This window comes from Lissotriton vulgaris, chromosome 3_1 (genome assembly GCF_964263255.1).
Source record: "Lissotriton vulgaris chromosome 3_1, aLisVul1.2, whole genome shotgun sequence".
NCBI classification, from domain to species: domain Eukaryota; kingdom Metazoa; phylum Chordata; class Amphibia; order Caudata; family Salamandridae; genus Lissotriton; species Lissotriton vulgaris.
The window spans coordinates 938,390,293-938,411,726 of NC_141689.1; the positions used below are offsets into that span (position 1 = coordinate 938,390,293).

Genomic DNA, 21,434 nt, shown 5'->3' on the forward strand with positions numbered 1-21,434 from the left:
TTAAAATATATATATATATATTGTACATCATTTGTCTCCTTCAAACTACTGCCCAGGATCCCAACTTCCCATTCTCAACTTTTATTCCTTTCCTTGCATTCCTTTTCTCCTTTTTATTTTCCAAAGATGGAACAGTGTGCATCACAGTCGCTCTCGTGATAAAAGGATGCTATTGTGAAGTGAACGACCTTTATAGCCTGAATTGGTTCTTTATAATGTAAATCCTATTGGATGAGTAAGGTAACTTCATCTTAACGGAGAACTGGACTGAGCTCCTGAAATCATTCGAACTGAGCAGAGATGAGGGAAGGCGAAGACCCCAGTACTCATTTGTAGCAAGGATGCTTGACTAGTGCTGGCTCCAGGTGCAAGTTCAAAAACGGATGCTTGAAACTACAGGCAAAAGGTAGACATGAATGAGGTATTGCAGCTCATGAGGGGATCTGAAAGATGCAAGGTTGGAAAGACCCTCTATTGTCAGGGGATCTGGAAAAACAGTCAGATAAATAAGAGCGTATGGAGATTTGACCTGATTCATCACTGCTAGTTTAGCACCATACAAATAACACATGCATTCATACACACCAAAGTGTCAAATAAAAGTTTGCAAAAAGCAAATAATTCTGTAGCAAACAGTGAGAAAATACAGATCAACAATGAATAACATGATAAAACCAAATAAAACTACAAACCTAGGTAGGACCTTAATTAGAGCTTGCTGTGGTGAGAGCATTTTACACAATTCAGAGCCCACCATCCAAACTCACAGCTCTCCTGCTCTATTTAAAGACCAGGAAAGTTCAAAGTTTATAACAGAAAAGCAACCGCTAGCTCTCCTGGTATAAACCCCTGGTCTGGTGTCCTCTCCACTAAGGGGGCCACCCGACCACAATGATGGTCTTCCCACCTTATTCAAGGGGGGCAACTGTCGCTCATTTTCCCTGCTGTCTGGTGGATAAGGGCATTGAAAATGTTGTATGGCCACTATACACGGGGAAACTCCGTGCATGCTGAACTATTTTTTTTTATATTGAGAAAACAGACTCCTACTTTGGGAGTACAAATAGCCTTGTTGGGCGAGGACTTTAAATGTAGCACCTATTCTGCAAACCTTTAGGCCACCATGAAAGCAGGGATCTTGAAATAGGGTGGCCATTCCTAAACTATGGTGGGCCCCTGGTGGACCACTGAAGACTCCACCGGGTTCTAAACGCACTCCTCATTCAGCAAATATATATTACATATGTGAAACAATAGAATACAGATTAGTGCATAGGCTCCGAGAAAAGTACACTTAGCTAACCAAAAGCAGCATTTAAAAGAGGCCATATCAAAAGAATTGTGTAATTGTGTAATTGTGTTTGAGATACATCGTTCACGATTGGTGATAGTTGCTTCAGTGTGTATGGCAATTAAAAGGAAACTGCAGGTAACATCGGTGTCCTTGTCTTTAATAACATATTGCTATTCACTGTGCAGTCAAGGAAAATCTAAATGTTGTAACGTTTTCTGTACTTACTTAAAGAATGCAATTAGCAAGTTGACCATGATGATATACTGTATGAAGAGGTACACTGCCTGCAGAAAAGGAGTCAGGAAGGAGCCAGGGGGACAATCAGGGTCTTCTGCACAAGCTACGAAAAACAGTACGCAAAAAGTGTGTCAATTGGATGCTGTAAGTTTTAATGTCCAGCTATAAATCTTACATTAATTACAGTTTTCACCCCTCCTTTAACTTTTGGCCTGTGGTAGCATTTGGAGGACGGGCTACTCCGTCACTATCGTGAAGGATATTCTGTCTGCCGTTCTATAGGTGCAGTTGGATATTATCAGTGCTACTGTCTGGTACTGAGTACCGCCACTTTTTTATTTGGAGAGGAAGAGTACCTGCACTTCACAAGAGAAACATAATACTTTTATTTGGAGAGTATCAGCACTTCTCAGAAAAAAGCAGGTACTGTGGCAGTCGCGGCCGGCAAGGCTCGCGGGTAGGAGGGTGAGCGCGAGTTCGCTTGGCGAGGGGGGATCACGCGGGGAGGGGGGCTCAAAAATACAAAATAAAAAAGAATTAAAACCTACCTTTCTGCCGGGCAAGTGTCCCGCATTTTCACTGCTCCTGCTCTCCTGCCTCTGGCAGGAACAGGAAGCAGGCAGCCTCCCTCCCCTACCTTAAGCCAATCACAACGCTCCAGTGGGGCATTGTGCTTGGTCAGGATGTCGCCCAGCCAGGGGCTGTAGGCTGTAGGGGATGGCATGTTCTCGATGTAGGCTGCAATGCAGCCTGCATGGAGAAGTGCAGAGTGCGCATGACTGGTTTGGGCGGCCTGAAAGGGCCGACCAAACCAGTCATGCGTAGTCAGGAGTGGGCAAACCACTCCTGCCCAGGCAGCTCCGCTCACCCGCCCACCCACATTGCGGAAAGAAACATTAAATGGTAATAGTCAAAAGTTATTACTAGTTTATGTTTTGGCTTTCTCGCAGTGCGAGAAAGCAGTGGGCAACACTCCTCTGCAGTAGTGGAGGATCTACCCTTGTACTCTGTAGGGTGACCAACTGGCGTGGGTGCAAATTCAGGACAATGAGTGAATAAATTCAGGATAAAGGGTCAAAATTCAGGACAGAAGGTCAGAATTCAGGGCAAAACCTTGGGATAAAAGTACATTTTACAGACACATCAGAGGAGGTCGTGCAATAATACTACATAAGTAAATAAACAACCAACACAAGCACAAGTCAAAATAAGTTTATTTTAGGTTGAGACAACCTTGCACTGCATCTGTTGTGTGTTGGAGTGAAACTTAAATACCTGCATTTGCATATTGGATGCACCTGGGTAACGTGTCAAAATGAAACCTCCACCCCTCCCCAGAGTTAAGTGACAGAAGCCCATTAACAAAAGCAGTTTGCCATGCCCTCGGTTGTGGCAGGAGGAGGCCCAGTAAATGCTGTCACTGGCCCATTATCATTCTGTATGTGATATTAAGGCCAACATACAGAATGATAATGGGCCGATAGCAGCCTGTGTCAGGTTGGGGAGGGGCTACTGCAGGCCTCTGATCACAGCAGGTGCACGAGCTGCAGTGAGAGTTACCGAACTCTCAGGCTGCTTGCAGGGGGCAGCTCGCTCTAAAGTATGACATTACGGACAAAAGGGGTTCGTGGAAGAATTCTTCATGGACAAGAGGCCTAAATTACTGTCAGTCCGTAAAATTTACGGACAGTTGGTCACCCTTCTATTTTTCCATTTCAACCACTTGATATAATGCACTTGTAATACAATAGATGGGATATCCTTCATGTTAAACACACTCAGTAACACGTCCACCAAACTGTAAATCAGGTCCTTTACTCTCAAGGTAAACTGGCAACCGTCTGCTAGTGTTACAGGAACCAGTGTGGAACAGAGTACACTCATGTTTTATACATATTCTTAAAAGAGGTAGCATCACTACACCAGAACAGGTCTGTGCAGTGCCAGGTTTAGAGTGAAGAGATCAATGGCTTAATAAAGTTGCTGAGACACCACAAATCTGTTGTAATCAGCAAAACAAGGCCATCACAATCTGAGACTTGCAGGTATGCTATAAAAAAACAAAGGCAATTGATCTACAATGGTCAAGCAAAAACTTGGGACCACATGGTTATGAAAAAAAATGTGTTTGTATAACTGGGTGGCTTTTATCATTTTTCAATTGAAAGAAAGTGCTCAAGTTTGAATTTTTTAAATGACACTGCCTAAAACCTTGAGTTTCTGCAGAAATGCTCAGCTGTAAAAAAAAGAAAAAAGCTGCTGTGCAGATTTTCGTTTAAGCAACATATACAGTTTTTTTGCACAAAACGTGTTTTATTGATTTGTGCCCCACAATTTATTAAAAATGTTGCTAATATTTTGAAAAGACATCAGTTATTCATGTGTTTTATTTATTTATACAAAATTTGTGAAAGTGCCATAATTTTGCATAATTCTGCACAACTCTACATAAGACGACATTCACTGACTGTATACAACATATTTTGCACCTATTGTCTTTCAGTTGTCAGCATTTGCTGACTGAGAATAACACATTAACTTTCTTAGAACAATGGAATGTGAAGCACTCCATTGAGTGGTAAAAAGCCTGCAGAGCGACATTCTAATGTTGCTTTTGCTCACAGATAGTGCTGTGATCAAAGGCTTGTCGGAGCCCGAGGGGATTTAAACCCCCAAGGACTTGAGAGGACTTTGTTTTATTTGTTAGAACATTCTGCACTCTAGTGGCAAACTGTTCTAATACCCTTATAGCCCTTCTTAGCTGGGATATACCGGCCATTAACGTTCCGCTCCCTTGTTAAAGGCCCTTGCCTTCGGCTCGGGCCTTTAATGGCCGGCATAGCCTGCTAAGGTGGGCTATAAGGCTATATTAGCTAACACATTCAATAATCTCTATACTCAGGCCTCTTTTGATGCCAGAAGGGCTCCTACTTACAGTCCTATTCACACACAATGCTGGATTGAAAATGTAAACGTCTCACATAGGCAATGTTAAAGTAAATACTAGCCCTGAAATGTTTATTCTGGTGAATTTAAATATATTTAGCAAAGCCAACTTATGCATCAAAATTACAAAATAGGACAGAAAAAAATATAACGAAGACAGATCTCACGTAGTCAAATATACCCGTAAAGTCTGGCTTAATCTCATAGAGCCCGCCTCACAAAGCAATTTGTGACTGAAAATTCAGCCTCGTTATTCAGAAATCATTAGTTTACATTTGTAAATTAATTTACTGACAGGCAAAATAATGTCAGTATAGTGTAATGGGATCCCCCAAGGAGTCATTACTGGATCCAGGAACCCCATCCAACCTAAGCATTTTCAATGATTTGAGCCACAAAAAAGAAACGGAAATACAGAAACAAGCACTAAAAAAACAATTAAATATTGTATTTAATACACAAATATTAACAATATATATATTTTGATGGGAAGGGTGGAACTTTTCCAAATTCAATTGAGGCCTCTCATTGTCCATACTATATTCGGTTTGATGAACTTGCAGTGCCCATGAACAATCCGATGCATTTATTACCTCCCACTTTAAATTCCTTCACATTTATAGAACATTTACCAATTTTCAATTGTACTTCATTATTTATATACAATTTATTAATCTGTTAATATTTTTTAACTTTATAAGCAGTTCCAGACCCCAAGAGTCCCCGGTGTTATGTGCAGTGACCTAACTTGCAAATAAAGAAATTTTCAAAAAAAAAAAAAAGAGTCCCCGGACCACAGGTTAATAACCATTGTTCCTTTGCTATTTCCACTTCTTGGCCCGACCATATTTTCAAGCCATTTGTAGTGACTACACAGAGGCAGGAATGTGTAGGAACACTTAAGTGTAATGACTGTTCATCTCCACAGCTTCCAGGGACACGATTAAACATCCCACAGTATTCAGACCATCACATTCTATTACTATGACAGTGACATCACAAGCATAGATAAGCACATCAATAACTCTATTGAATGCAGCAATGGGAAGACTACTATACTACTTTTGTCAGGTGTCTATACCAAATACTACTAACACAACTACTCATGGGTTAAGGTTGTGAATCAGGCATTTTGTGGGTAACCAATTCACGAGTCAAACATATCTCCTTAGTGCAAGGTTTCGTATAGTCAGGTCTCAAACTCACAACATATGGTTTACATAGCGAAAATAGCGCTGATCAATATGTATTCGAGGTACAAACAATGTGATGTAGATTTTAAGGAACTGTGCTATTTATTTTTAAAATAAGCCTGCCTACACACACACACGAAGCCTTAAAACAAATAACTAAACCTACCATCAATTTCTCCAGCATACACTTCTCCAAACATCATCCAGTATGGCTGAAAAACAATATCTCGAGCCAGAGTCCAAGAAGGGAGCTCGTGCGGATCCAGGATCGCCTTACGGGAAACTCCAAAGCTCAGCAACACTATTGCCATCATTATCACTATGCAGAACATATTTGATGTCTGAAAAAAATGTTGACATGCTTGAGCTCCCGGCATCAGCTCCTCAAGTACAGAAATGCAAAGTGTGGCTATCCCCATCAGATGTGCTTTCTCAGAAGCCATGCACACTCTCAATTGGGTAGCGCTTGAAGTATCCAAACCTACAAAGGTCAACAATTTCATTCATATAGTTTTACATTCCTCTTACTACTTCTAAAGTGTTCTTGAAGGGATTCATGGAATTACAACATGCAAAGGATACAAACAGATCCAGGTTAAACATCTGGATGCTTTTCACGTTAACTGAGATAATGCAGATAATTGTGCAGTAAATGCAGCTGCTGGGACCAATTGGTCTTTTTCAGCTCATTGTACATTAATATCTTCTGATTTATTGCGTTAATAAATAGTCTTTGTAACAGACAGAGATAGTAACTATGTAGTCGCGGAAGGTCATCTGGATGGGAATCCCTTGTGTGAGTTTGCATGTATGTACTGAATGTTTGACTAGTGCTGCTTCTGAACAAACTAATGAGGTGACCACTGACTAACATGCTGGTTATGGTGCTGTAGGGTAGAGATTTCAACTGTGTAGTGGATGGAAATATTGATAAATCATCCTCCCACATTGGGACATCTAGATAGAACATGGCATGTTAATTTGAGGTTTGTTTGCGTTTCTCCCTGACAAGAATTGTGGTTGCTGCTTGAATAGGGTTTCACCCCTTCAACCAGTAATCCAATTTCCTACCGTATATCTGAGAATGAATGTAACTGGGCTATCATGGACTACAATGGTAGTATCTCACCTATGATGGACATATCCAGGCATATGATAGGAGAAACTGGTGTATAATTGTGGTACCTTGAAAAATAAACCTGCACACAACTGTTCCAGTGGTGGCAATGGCTCGATAATATTGCTACCACCTTACCTGTAATAGCAGAGCCTGGTAGAGCAGCACTGGGCACAAACAACTTTGCCATTAAAGTTTCTCTCTATGTGCATATAGTTGCATGTGCTACAATGGAGGCTTGTGGGAGGAGTTCTCTGTTGCTATGTCAATTCTCAAATGGCCTCAGTTGTGGGTGAATGTCTTTTTTCAGGTAGCTCTAATTATAATCCTTGCACGGACCAATCTTCCTCTAAGGAAAGGGCAAGATCTACTGAAGTTTGTGGTGTATTCTGTGTTTCTCACTCTTGGGGCAATGATGCTATACGCCTGGTTATTGGTGCCTCCTTAGCATGGGATCTGCCTTTCTGGTTGAGAGTGTAGGGCTGCCTTGACTACAGTATTTGTGATATGTGCAGAAAGTGTTTGCAGCTACTATACCCTTAGTGGCTCCAGGTGGAAACACAAACGATGTATCTCTTGTATGGACGAAAGGGTGAAGTAGCCAGGCATGCTTGTGCCAACTCTGCGGAGTTACACTGCCTGCAGTAATGTGATTTGCTGCCCTCTGGGCAGTGGTTGTTAAATATGTGCATAAGTGTTCTGGAAGATTCTAGTGGTGGCCTAGAGAAAGGCACAGACGGAACAAGGAGCTTGTAGGTGAGCAGCCCACTGGATAGCCGTTTGGAGAAAGAGCCTTACCTTGCCAGATTTTAAGGGATGAAGAGAAAAAGATATCTATTTGGGAGTATCCTCAACAGGAGCATGGCCACTCTGAGCCTTGAGAGCCCACGGGTTAGATGGGTTTAATCCACCATTTGAAAAATTGCAGGGGTAGCATGCCTCCTTCATAGGGACAATGGCAAAGAAGATGAACAGGAGTCAAGGGAACTGTGTTTAATGTCTGGTTATGTGGTAAGTGGATGGTGTGCTGAGGGTGGCAGCTGTTAGAGCAATTGACCCTGGTGGGCGAGTCAGGAGATAAGGAGGGACCTTGATCCACTGTCTTGACTTGACGCTTTTTTAATAATCAAGCCAGTGTGTTGAATGTTTCTAATTCAAGGACTTTAGACTAGGCCATTTTACTTGCATCCTTAAAGAAATGGTCGTCACATCTAAATGATTCGGAGTAACATCACTCCTGGGCCCATTGAGGGTATACAAGCTTCAAACACTTTCTGCACCCTTGACTTCACACATATTGTAGTCAAGACCTTGGAGGTGTAGGACACTTCTGTGTTTACGACCGTGAGAGAGGAAGTGTTACTGTATGTGCTAAGGGACAGAAAGATCTGTAATATCATCTCAGAGTGAAATTCAGTCACATGGCCCTATGTGAACGTAGTGATAATGTAAATACTTCCCACTTGAGTGATGTGTAAAAATGTGTTTACCTGGGTATTGAGAAAAGCTGATGGCTCTATATAGTTCGGTGTGTTTTTCCCGTCTATGTCAGAGACGTGATCTGTAAATAAAACTCCAAGTATGGTAACAGCCTACCGAGTGAAGAGTTGGTATAGGAGCAGTGATAACCATGTGAAGCAACTAAGGTCTTAGAGTTTGGCAGATGGGCTACTCCGACACTAATGTGGAAGATGCCCCGCCCTCAGAATGATAAGTCTGTTATAGAGTATGGCACTGACAATATGGCGGACTGGAAATCCATCACCTTTTAAAGAAGTATCCTGTCCCTAAATTCTAAATAGGCCACTAACAGCCTGATTCATCAAAGACCCGTTTTGCAAGTCTTTAATAGCGATTCATAAGGAATCGCTATTACAGACTCGCAAAACGGGATTCATGTAGGAATCGCAAAATAAAATGCGATTCCTACATATTCCTTATTTGCGAATAGCAAATTGCTAATCGCAAATAATGAATAACTCCCCATTCATTTCTATGGGCCAAAAGGCCCCTAGGAATGAATGGGGAGTATTCCTTATTTGCGATTAGCAATTAGCTAATCGCAAATAAGATAGCGATTTAAAGGGTGCCAGGGGTGTCCAAAGGACACCCTGCAGCACCCCTTAAATGCAAATTTAAACAGGTGTTGCGCACACACATGTCCAAAGGACATGTGTGTGTGCAACATGCAACTTAGAAAAATGCTTTTAAAAGCATTTTTCTAAGTTTTCGCTATTTTCCACGAGGTTTGACCTCGCGGTAAATAGCGGGCCGAAATTGCAAATTCGCAATTTAAAAATGGATGATGAATTGCATTTAAGGAATCTCAAATAGAGATTCCTTAAATGTAATTCCTCGCAAAATAGCGAAATCGCTATTACCGATTTTTGCATTTGGGATGATGAATCCCAAATGCAAAAATCGCACTCGCAAAGGGCCAGATTCTCAGAATTTAGCCCTTTGCGAGCGCAATTCAGCTTGATGAATCAGGCTGTAAGAGTGATATCATTATTTTTGCAAAACTGTAAGTACTTCCATCAGATAGGGTCCTGAACCAGATATAAGACTCACCATTTTACCAATCATTGTCAGGTAAGGGCCAGCATGCTGGTTGACTGCAAAAAAGTCCAGCAGTCGGACATACCAAAAGATAATATCTAGGCAGTAAATAATCCTGCCTGCAGTTTGCATGGGCGGATCAGCCCAGCGCAAGCCGAATCCAGTCACAAACAGGATGATGGCTATTGAATCGGTAACGTTCCAGTATTCATTAATCCAAACTTTCACCTTTTGGCTGAACTTTCCTGGCTCCGATATGAATACCTACAAAGACAGGTGATAAAGAATCAGAAGCCGATTTATGTAGCAAAACAAATGTCAAATAAATGATAGACATACTGCGCAGCTTTGCTTTATATATCCTTTCTTAACATAAACAAAGTAAGTCATTTTCATTAATCTGCTGTAAACCTGCATGCAGCTTTCACGGGTTTGAAAGTGTGACTCCAGATCATGCACTTTATCGCTATCTCGCCCATGGATCTATGGTCTGGGCTATTTGTTTTACTTAGTTTATTTACAATGTGCTGCTGTTAAGATTCTTATGGAAATTAGGACCCTGGAGCTACCTTCGTTGAGCAAAGTAAAGAGGTATGTCAACAATCTAAGGTACCATTGTGCAGCCATGGAAAAAGACGCTGCGTGCCGGAAAAATGTCAGCACTTTGCCGAAAATAAAATCACATAATTTAGAATAGAATCTTTGATGGTCATGAATTAGGATGCTATGTAGATTAAAAAAAAACATTATATTTTGACTGTTGAAATGTTTTAGTCAAGTCACCTGAGACGGGAAACTAACGAGCGCCTAGAAGCATGCACGAGCGCAGCGCAAGCCAGGTTTCCTCCTTACAGCAAAGGGTTTTCCAACAAATATTACTAACTCAAAATGAATTCTTTCTGATGATCAAATAGTCATACCACTTTAGCATCATTTTGAAATCCCTTGTCAGCCTCATACACACCGTTGGACTGTCCTTTGGTTCTTTCTACTTTTTGTACCTCTGCAGGACACCGGAGTTACTACAAGCAGAATACATGCTTTACGTCTATTCAACTAAAGCAAAATTCTCGCAAGGGGATTAAAGGCAAGGCATTTGAACCACCTTTGATTCTGAGGCTCATCAAAAGGGTGGCAAGGTCTTACAGTGAGAGAATCGGAGTACCAGAATGCAACTATAACTGCAAGCAGCAAAGCAGTATCAAGATATCATGTAGAGTTTGGGTGAGCAGGTGAACCACTGTGAATTTGTGGTTCTCCCACTCTATCAAACAGTGGCGCAGCTAGGTTGCCATGGGCCCTGGTGCAAGCAAAGTAACTGGGACCCCTCACTAGGGTTGCATCTCAGTCTGTAAGCTGTCTCTGACACTACTCAGCCTCCTTTGACAAAGTATGCATCTGCCATATCAAAACCCTCTATCATTCTCAGCCATAATCCTAAAAAGCATTACCAAAGTCAATAGGTTTGGTCCCTGTAAAGCACATGCACACAAATACATAACATGCAGGGACCCCACATTCACACTGCTGCCCTCACATAGGAGCATCCCTCATGCAGCACTCACAGAGGTATATGTCTCACTCTGAACTTTCACAGCACAACTTTCACCCTACAGACCACTTACCATGTGCTTCAATAAAAAATGAAAAAGTAAAGCTTCATGCTGATCTGTCATCTTGGAGCAGTAAAAAATGACAGAGTATGCAGAATACCATTTCAAGATGGTGACAAGGTTTTGAAAGTAAGCTCTCTGCATAAAATAATTGTGGTCTAGGAGCAATGGCAGCAACGCTGCTGGTACTCTCAATTAGCACCAGTCTGCATTCACAGGTGAGCTGCTGGGGGACAAACTAAAGGAAATATCTATTTAGATCAGACTTATTTGGATGCAGGGTAACATAGAGTAAGTAGTCAAAATATTGTTGGTCAGACCACCTTACATCCTTAAGACCAGCATTAATCTACTAACCACAGCCAAATATTGACAACAAAGCCAATAGCTGAAGAGGGATGATCCAGTGCCCAATTTTATGTATGCTGTTCAGAATGGCAGAACTTATATGTGAATGACACCCTGTCTGATGAGTAACTGAAGTGGGCTTACCTAAAGCCCAGTTTTGCTAAGCAAGATTATATATATGTTATTTTCAAAACTAGAGGTTGGTGTGACAGCTAAACAGTCTTTTGGTCAGACCTAAAATGCAAGGAAGTAGAGCACAGGGAGTAGGAGTGCAAGGGGGGCCCTTGGCTCACACCCGTAAGACCCACAGCACTGGTCAAGAGCATCAAAGTACTCCCTGAAAGACAGATAACAAAAGTGGCACTACAGGACCAGTGCAAGTTTTCTTTAAAGACATGAAACAAGTGTGGAAAAACAGTGCCAGCCACTGCAAGCCTCCGTCAAAGACATGGAACAAATATGGCGCTGGGTGCCAGAGCAAGTGTGCTTCAAAGAAATGGAACAAGTGTGGTATTACAGGGCCACTTCAAGTTTGTTTCAAAGACATGGAACACGTGTGGCACTGGCAGCAAAATATAATGCCTCCCTTAGATACAATAAGCAAGCCGCATTTTAGATTTAGTGCAAGTGTAAGGCATGGAACTGAAGTGCATGAGTGCAAGTTTGACTCACACGCATAGCAAGACAAGAGTTCCATACACAGGAACAACACCAGACAGGATTAAACGCTTGCCTCACAATCACCGAAAACATTCGGACATTGTCTTTCTGACACATGCTTAGAACATGGGCCCTACCTGCAACAGCAGTCCAAGCCTGTATAGGCACACACACACAACGTGCAGCATTTGTCAGCAGTGTATATTTCTCTCAGACGATATTTCCCTCGGACGCAGCACACGTACACAATGGTCATCAGCAGTGCAAGCTAACATATCCTCACATAAAAAAAAGTTATCACACTGGCAGCAACATATAAGCTTGTTTCAAGCACAGAATATCCAGAGTAAAGTATATTGGAAGGTATGCCAATGAAGGCTCGAGACAGATGCTAGGCTCTTTATCACATCAAGGTCCTCTTGATCTCCAAAGTCCTAGATGAGCTGAGCTTTCTTATGGCTCCTGCCCACCACCCATTCTCTAACCCCATGCACAAAGAATGAAAGACAAAGCATAAAACATTGATTTCAAGCAGGAGCAAGAAAGTGATACCAGTCTAGAGTACACAATGTGAGACCAAAAAATATGTGATCAATCCTGGCTTTGCCAAATGTGTGTGGTCCTAGGCAATTCGATATTTTCATTGCGTTTCCTATTGTTTTCATTATTGCATATGAGAAAATCTTGGAATTTTTGAGGATGTGTGCTGTACAAAAATCACTCTTAAGTTTGACTTAAGGGACTATATTGTTTCTCTGGGCAAAATAAGAATGCAGCCCACATGTAGGGTGCACATGACAACCAATCTGCCTCTTGAGTCACTAATGGTATTGTCGCCGGAGGTGGGGATGTGGGCATGAATGTTTCTAAGTTCCTGTTTAACTTAATGAACGTATTTCAATGCATTGATTTATCTAAAGTCCTAAAGGGATACACTTGTCAAAGAAATATACTTTTTGAATTTTGAAGACAGTTTATCATATTTCAAAAAAAATCGCACGATATCCATGCCAAATGTTGCCATGGCTGAGCTGGTGTCTGGGCTTTTAGAGCCAAGATAGGCGTTTATCATATTTTTAAAAATCGCATGATATCCATGCCAAATGTTGCCATGGCTGAGCTGGTGTCTGGGCTTTTACAGCCAAGACAGGCTTTTAGGTTTAAAGCATTTTATTAAGACAAAAACATAGGGAGAGGGAACCGGAGGTTAGAGTTACATACATCATAGCAAAGAAAATGAGCCGATATCACGAGTGCGACGGTGGGCTAGGCCGCTGTGAAAAAGGAAGCAACAGCAAGTGAAAAAGGCTCAATATAAGCAATACCTCCATTCCGAGCATAGTCAACACCATCAGTCTGAGCATTGAAAATAATAAGCAGTAACACAAAGAAACCCATCCCGCCATCCCCTAGAACCCTCCCCCAAACACCCCAACTCCCCCCACCACCCCCGTCCAATGTACCGCTAGAAACACTACCCGCTCCCCACCGCACCCCACCCCCCCAGGAACCCAGCCCCTCTACCCCCCTAGTCAGCTGGAATCACCGGTGGCGTCAACCTTAGGAGCCTGAGGTACCTCGGACAGGTGAGTTCCCTAAATTCAGTAGTTAATAGTGCCCGAAAGGGTTGCCACAGCTCGTCAAATTGGTCTATCTCCCCTGTCACCGTGAGTGACAATTTTTCCATACCTAGCACATGCCAAAGCCTGTGCAACCAGCCAGTGATGGAGGGGACCGTGGTAGTGCGCCAGTGGATGAGGATGTTCTGAACCGCTGAGCCCAGCGCAATCGCGATTTGCCTGCCCCTACGGGACTTCAGCGGGTACATCAGGCCATTAGGAAGGCCCAGTAATACATACGCCGGAAAGCGCGGTAACTCAATTTCAAAGTGCGTATCCACCTCATCAAGAACCTCCTTCCAATATGCGGCCAACAAGGGGCAATCCCAAAGAATGTGCGAAAGGGTCCCCACCTGACCACAACCTCTCCAGCACTCCTTCTCAATATGCCTATTCATCTCGTGCAGTCTCTCTGGGGTGTAATACCAGTACGTGGACACCTTGGTGAATGTCTCAGTGAGGCCAGTGTGATACGCTGAATGTCTCGCCCGGTGTGCAATCTGGTCCCACTCCTTGTGGCTAAGTGTCCTACCCAATTCCCTGTGCCATCGTTCCCTGCCCGGATTATAATAGTGAAACGGAGGAGGCTGTAAGAACTTGTAAAGATCAGTGATCAGTTTAGCATCCGAGGCGCGGGTCACCAGCCACCGCTCATATGGTGTTATCTGACAATCAGCGGTGTCCCGCACCTGGGGTTGAAGCGCCCAGTGCCGGACCTGCATATATCGCAGTCTATCAGACTCTGTCAGGCGGAACTCCTGTTGAAGTTGCTGAAAGGGGACCACCCCCTCCGGCCCATAAATCTGAAAGAGCGCTCGGCAGCCCGCCAACCGCCAATGGGAGAACGCGCCCGGCTCCATCCCTGGGGAGAAATCAGGATTATCCACAATGGGCGTAAACGGCGAGGGGAACGTGGTGAGGTCCCGAGTCCCGCAAACCGTGTCCCATACCCTCAAGGGGACCCTCGTGACAAAAGAAGCATAAAGGTTGGGAGGGCGGTGAGCTCGACGCAAGAATGGAACTTCCTGGAGGGTGCGCCCTGCCACCGCCTGGTCCTGAAAGAGGCAGTGCTTATCGGATTCCCACCTGCTCCACTCCACAAGGTATCGCAACTGCGCCGCCTGAAAGTATTTCCGGAGGTCCGGAATACCAAGACCCCCCGCCTCCGGAGCAAGCGTGGAGAGAACTCTCTTCATCCGTGGCTTGCGGCCCTGCCAGACAAAGCGCGCGATGTCAGCTTGCGTCTGCCTGATCCAACCCACCGGAGGCTGGAGCGGCAAGGCTCGGAAAAGATATAGGATCTGGGGCAGAACCGTCATCTTGACCGCCGCAATCCTGCCAAGCCAAGACAACAGGCCCTTGCTCCAGCGGCCAAGTTCCTCCTTGATCTTCTTACTGAGAGAGGTGTAATTGGCCGTTACAATCGCTGGCAACGTCGGCGCCAGCAGAATCCCCAAGTATGGCACCAGGGACGATGACCACTGCATGGGGAAGAGCCGCTGGAGGTCCCGTCTAGTGTCCGCAGCCAGAGACACGTCCAAAGCCACCGACTTGCCCATGTTCATTTTGAAACCGGCCACACGTGAAAAAGCATCCAACTCGTGGATGCAGGCGGGAAGGGATCTCCTGGGGTCATCCAGAGTCAGCAGGACATCATCCGCATAGAGGCTAACCGCGTGAACATACTGCCCCATCTTGATCCCGATTGCGTCCGGGTTTTGGCGGATCCTCTGGGCAAACGGCTCCATGTAAAGAGCAAAGAGGAGTGGGGAAAAGGGGCACCCCTGCCTCGTGCCGCGCTCGATTGCAAAACTACGGGAGCTGCACCCGTTGACCCTCACCACTGCGGAAGGGTGCCTGTAGCAGTTGAAAACCATCGAGCAGAATTTATCACCGATGCCAAATTTTTTGAGCACCTCCTCGAGATAAGGCCAGTGAACCCTGTCGAAGGCCTTCTCGGCATCCACCGCCAGCAGCATCCGCTCGCCCGGGATCCGCGAAGCCTTCTCCAGAATGTGCGTCACTCGCTTGGTATTGTCGACAGTTTGTCTGCCGGGCACAAAACTAGCCTGGTCGGCCTCAACCAGACCCGGGAGGTGCAGGGCCAGCCTGGACGCCAGAATCCCCGTGTACAACTTGAGGTCGACATTCAGGAGCGAGATGGGCCTATATGAGCCGCACAAGGCCCGATCCTTCCCAGGTTTCGGAATCACCGAGACCGTCGCTCTCAGGAGATCCGGTGGGATGGCTCCCGATTCGGAGAAGGAGTTAAACAGCCGAGAGAGGATAGGGGCCACAACCGGGCAAAAGGTTTTGTAAAACAGGGACGTGTAACCGGCCGGGCCCGGGGCTTTCCCGTGCTTAAGTCTGGCTATCGCGGAAATCACCTCCTTAACGTGGATATCGCGCTCAAGATATTCCGCCTGAGCGGAGTCTAGCGCCGGAAGGGCCACAGATTCCAGATAGTCCACGGTTTCCCGCGGCGAGGAGGGCTCCCCGGTGTACAGCACCTCATAGAAACCACAGAAGGCTTCCGCCACTTCCGCGTCACCCGAGACGGCCACCCCGTCCGCACCCAAGAGCTCCTTCACTACATTTCGCTGTTGCGCGACTCGGAGCCTATGCGCCAAGAGTTTGCCACACCTATCCCCCCCCTGTGTAGAATGCATGCTTTAAACGTAACGCTGCGTATTCCGCCCTGTCCATGTCCAGCGCCGACAGTAACTTCCTAGCAGCCTTCAACTGCCTCCAAACCCTTGGAGCACCCGTATGGCGGTGGACCCTTTCGAGCTCCCTGACCTGGGAAGTCAGCTCCTCCCTCTTCCGTTGCCGCTCCCTGTTTTCTGCCGAGGAGATAGAGATAAATTCCCCCCTGAGGACTGCCTTCAGCGCCGCCCACTGCGTCGCCAACAAGGTGTCCGAGTTACTATTGTGTGCCTGGTAGTCCCGTATTGCCTCCTCAATGTGTTTTACCACTGTCTTCTTGTGCAGAAGGGTGTCCCTAAGGAGAGAGGGGGAGGGCGCCGGCCACGCAAACTCACCCACGACCGGCGCATGATCAGACAGTGTCAGGACCCCAATGTCCGCCGCCGTAGCAGCGGCACGCATCGGTCCACTAACCAGAAAGTAGTCCAACCGTGCGTAGGTCCGGTGCGCATGCGAATAATAGGAGTAATCCCTATCTGTAGGGTGGAGGGTGCGCCAAAGGTCATGCAAATCCATGTCGGCGATATGGGCCTTCCCGGCCTGGGAAAGTTCCCCAGTCTGCGGGAACCGCTGCGCCGACCTGTCTACTGCAGAATCAAAGACAATATTCAAGTCACCCCCTAGTATGACATGACGATCGGGGGAAGCAGTTACATCCACCAGCACTGAATCCAAAAAGCGTTCCTGATAGTCATTCGGGCTATATAAGGAGCCAATAGTGAACGATATGCCCCCCAGGCGGAGGCGGTATGCCAAAAGCCTCCCCTTTTGTTCAGCAAATTTATACAACACCTCCCCCTTAAAGGAGCTCGCTAACAGAATAGCCACCCCCGCAGTTTTGGACGCAGCAGAGGAGAAAAACTGGGTGGGAAACCTGGCAGAGCGCATTCTATGGCAGTCGCGGGACAGCAAATGGGTTTCCTGCAGGAGGCATATATCAGCTTGCGTCCCCTCTAGCAGAGACAACATCGCCCTACGCTTAACAGGGTTATTCAGGCCCTTAACATTAAGTGTCACCACCTTCAGGGACGACATATCTCCCAGAGGCTGGAGACGCTACGTCGCGGGCAGGCGACCGGAGGGGAAGGGGCGCAGGGCAGCAGCGCAGGACAGGCAGAAGTAGGCCAAGTGTGTACACAGGAAACATCGGACGGTTCATTCCCAACCCCAGAACAACACCCAACCCCACCCCAAACGAACCAATGGCAACTAGCCAAATACCAACTCAAACAACCCATTGTCTCAGTCATGCCCCAAAACGGACAGGTCTGCAGAAAGTACCAAAAGTGGACGTCCGGCCACTCACTTCTCCCGCTCCCCCCCGACCCTCCCTCCAACCCCCGAACCTGGCACCGAAGAAGCTATGTCCATCTCCCCCCGGAGTGAGTTTAGGCCGTCAAGGCCACACCGTTCGAGTCAGCTGAATCCCTGGCCGCTTCTCTCAGGGCACTGGCCATGTCCGCTCTGATGGTGGGCGAGTCAGGCCGCCCAGCGCTCGCCGCCGATCTCCGTCTCGCCGACCTCCGTCGTCCTCCTCTATCTGAGCGCCTCCAAGACGGCCTCGCTCCATCCTCTTCCGTAGCCGTGAGCCCCAAGACTCCGCAAATGTCCTGCAAGGAGCGCAGCTGGTGCAGCACCCCGTTCCAACGAAATATCAAATAAAAGGGATGCCCCCAGGAGTACGGCGTCTCGTGCTCACGCAGGAAATCGGTCGCAATCTTGAAGGACCTGCGTTTCTGCAATGTGATGGCAGACAGGTCCTGATACAGCGCCACAGGTCGCTCTCTAAACGTCAGTGGCTGTTTCCTGCGGGCCTCGGACATGATGCGCTCCTTCATCGGAAAGTCAGGAAGGTAGGCCAAGATGCCCGGCGGAGGTGCCGCCGACTGCCGCTGTCGGCCGACCCTGTGGGCCCTATCAATGCGGATCGGAAAGTCCGCGGCCTCTCCTAGAATGTCTCGGAACAGGTCTTGCAAGTAGCCCACCAGGTCTGTCCCCTCATCTGAAGATGGTACACCCCGCACCCGGATATTATTCCGCCTCGACCTGTTCTCTAGGTCTTCGGTGTGGGCCTGGAGTTCAACACACTGCTCCCTGAGACGGAGAACGTCTTGTTGCAGGTGGACAATCTCGTCGTCCCGACGTTGGGCCGCTGTCTCCACCATCTCTATCCGCTCACCAAGGCCCTCCACTTCCCTGCGGACCTCGCGTACCTCGCTGGACACCTCCTGCTTCAGCGTCTGGAAGTCCGCTTTAAGCGAGCTGAACAGGTCCTCCATGAAGGATCTCGTGACGGGGGGCTCACCCCCGCCCGTGTCCGCAGTGGCCCGGGAAGAGCCCGGAGACGGTTGCGCCCTGTCCCGTTGTTGCTGGGCCCTGCTAAGCATGTCCGGCAGGGTACGGTCCCCTTTCCTGGATCCTCCTTTTCCAGCCATTCGTGTTTCGTGCCTTGTCGCGACCAACTGAAGCAGGGACACGGGCCCCGGCCACTTCGAGGAGTTTCCAGTGGTCAGCAGAGTCCCTCAAGAAGGAACTCCCGGCCAGATGGGGAACCTGCGCCACAGATGACAAAATGGCGTGCCAGTCCAGTCACAAAGAGCCGATCGGCGCCCAGCCAAAAGTTCAACAGGGGCCCCCGTCGGGGGAACTCTGGCCGGAGTGTCCCGCAGGAAGGGAGAGGTGTGCAAAAGCGGAGGTGCAGTAGGCGACTTCAAGCGACATTGAAGGAGGGCCGCCTCACCTTCGCTGTGAAGACAAGATGGCGGTTGGGCGGGGCCGGGAAGATCGTCCAAGCCCGGCGATGTCACCGGGGACACTCCAGAAGCCAGGCCCACGGGGAAAAGTTCCGACCAGGGCCGTCGGGCAAGGAAGGAGAAACAGTAGATCTGGCTCCGATCCCAAGCGTTGTCGTCAACCGGCCACGGGGCCGGGGCTCGCACCCCTTGGGAGGCCACCACCGCTAGTCCAAGCACCACCTCGCTCACACGGCAGGGTCCCCTTGCAGGGAAGTCACACAGCCGATATCCCTCAGGCGATCCCCGTCGAGCATCGGGGCGGTCTCCACACCAGATCGCTAGACATCAGCACCAGGCCCCAGCCGGGATGTCCGGACAGCGCCCCGATCAGCTCCGCCTCCAAGGCGCTCCGCTGTCCTGAAACAGTCTTTTAAGGTGCTTCCACCGGAGCGATCGGGGCCAAAGTAGTATCAATACGTGCCCCAAGGTCTCCGCCGTCCGTCTCTCATCCGCTGAGCTTCAGCGGGGGGAGAGAAGCTGACGAAAAAGTGCTCGGGCCTAGTCGGGTCGGAGGAGCTGCGGGAAGAAGCGTCCGCTCACCCCGCCATCTTGGCCACGCCCCCCCAAGACAGGCTTTTAAAGCCAAGACAGACCCTTAACTCTCTCTCTCTCTGTTAATTTGTTGGCTTGTTCATCTCCTACTACAGTACTGTGTATAACAGTTACTCGAGTTCCCCCTTTCTCCGTATCTTCTTCTTGGGAGCAACATCTTGTTTTCTGAGATTCTTGCTGGTTCCCACGGGTCTGAGAAGGAGAACTATTCATACATCTTGTTTAAATGAGGAGGGATCGAACATTAGCAACCCCAAGAAGTTGTTTGAAGTTATGTGTGCATTTCCTCAAGCAGAAAACGGAACAACCAATGCTCAAATCACACACATTCCCAATTCCAGCAGCTACGTAAGTCTATGTTCTTTTACCAACTGTCATTGTCTACTCATCGATTTGGGTATCTATTTATAAATGACGTAATTTATAAAAAAAATTATAAAAACTACTTAATACCCCGAATGGTCTTTGTGTTTGTTCCTTTGAACTAAAGCAAATAGTTTTTTATGAATAACACAATGAATTGCTCGGTTGTTTAAGAAATATTTGTCACCCGACAGAACAAATTGTTTTTCTTACATACGATTGCCCAGGTTCTGAGGGATACTGGGTTACCCCATTGTTACTAAGCTTGAACATCGTACATTTGGCAGCAGCAGCTCTGTTGGTGTACCCACTGTTATCGAAGTAGCTATGACCCAAGTGGCACATTAATTAGACACTCACTTCAATGAGGCTCTGTTGATCTGTTTGTTAAGCCTTCCTTTCGCCATTACTATCCGGTGCTTAGTAGCAAACGGCCCCTGTTTGGGGCAGTTGAGTGACACACTTTTCTTAGCCCCTGGATGCACGAAGACAGATCACTGTGAGGTGGCTGCACACATCTGGCAGGGGGAGCCGACAGAGCCCACTGGTGGCGGCTTGCTAATTTGAAAGGGGCTGCGCGCATGGGACGGTCATCTCTCTCTATCTACTTGGAAAGACAGGGTAAGTGACGTTCCTGCAAAATCCACTATACTTAAAATGCCAAAAGTTATGCATGATCCAAAATTATCAGCGGTAGGCGTATTTGTAGAATGCACAGTTCCGCCTTGATGGTTTCTTGGTGCTGTAGGCGGACTCTGGGTGCTTATTGCCACCTAACTTAAGAGAATTCATTTAACGAGATCTGAAAGAAGAACAAGATGGGGGAACTGGCCACAGAGGGATCCAAACCTGTGAGCATTAGGTCACACGCTGACCTCTGCGCAAGCCAAGCGAGCCGCGAAATCTGACTTACCATCACAATATTTACATTTCATTTTTGAGAGGCGCTCTACTGTGCATTCAGGAGCTTTAGTGCAATCCTGTTCTTTGATACATACTGAAGCATGTGGGACGTGCAAAGTGCGTATCCACTCTGTAATGACAGCCGAAGGAGACCCAGGAATGTGACATTTTTGCACGCATGCGTACGATGTAACTAGTGACTGGGCATCACGCACATGTAAAATTTAAATGACTGTGTATGCTTTTGCACACTCTACCATCCTGTTCCAGCTCTCTCCTCTTCCTCAGCACAAACTACTTTAAAAAAAGCATTTGCAATGCAATAGGAATCGCATTTACGCGAGACCTATTGCATTTGAAACAGGAGTGCAGGCGGGCAAAAAGGCACAAACTGGAGTGCGACGGCTGGTGGGCCCGAGAAGTCACGTACTGCGGAAGGGTAGGGGGGAGGCAAGGGAACAAAATAGTGTTGAAAGCAAAGGAGCCAGTATCCATGGAAGGATACAAATGACGGCATGGCCGTCAGGAG

The 21,434-nt window shown here is 46.9% G+C and overlaps 1 protein-coding gene across 1 annotated transcript in view; it reads right to left on the bottom strand.

Annotated features, from left to right (window-relative positions):
- Window positions 1–21,434, bottom strand: part of TRPM6 (transient receptor potential cation channel subfamily M member 6) — a 720,746-nt gene that overhangs the window by 290,279 nt on the left and 409,033 nt on the right. The window contains exons 21-23 of the mRNA XM_086961279.1: window positions 9,359–9,610; window positions 5,837–6,011; window positions 1,520–1,634 (exon numbers count right to left, since the gene is read on the bottom strand). Coding sequence (XP_086817405.1) covers window positions 1,520–1,634; window positions 5,837–6,011; window positions 9,359–9,610 — 542 coding nt within the window. The remainder of the gene's footprint in view (window positions 1–1,519; window positions 1,635–5,836; window positions 6,012–9,358; window positions 9,611–21,434) is intronic.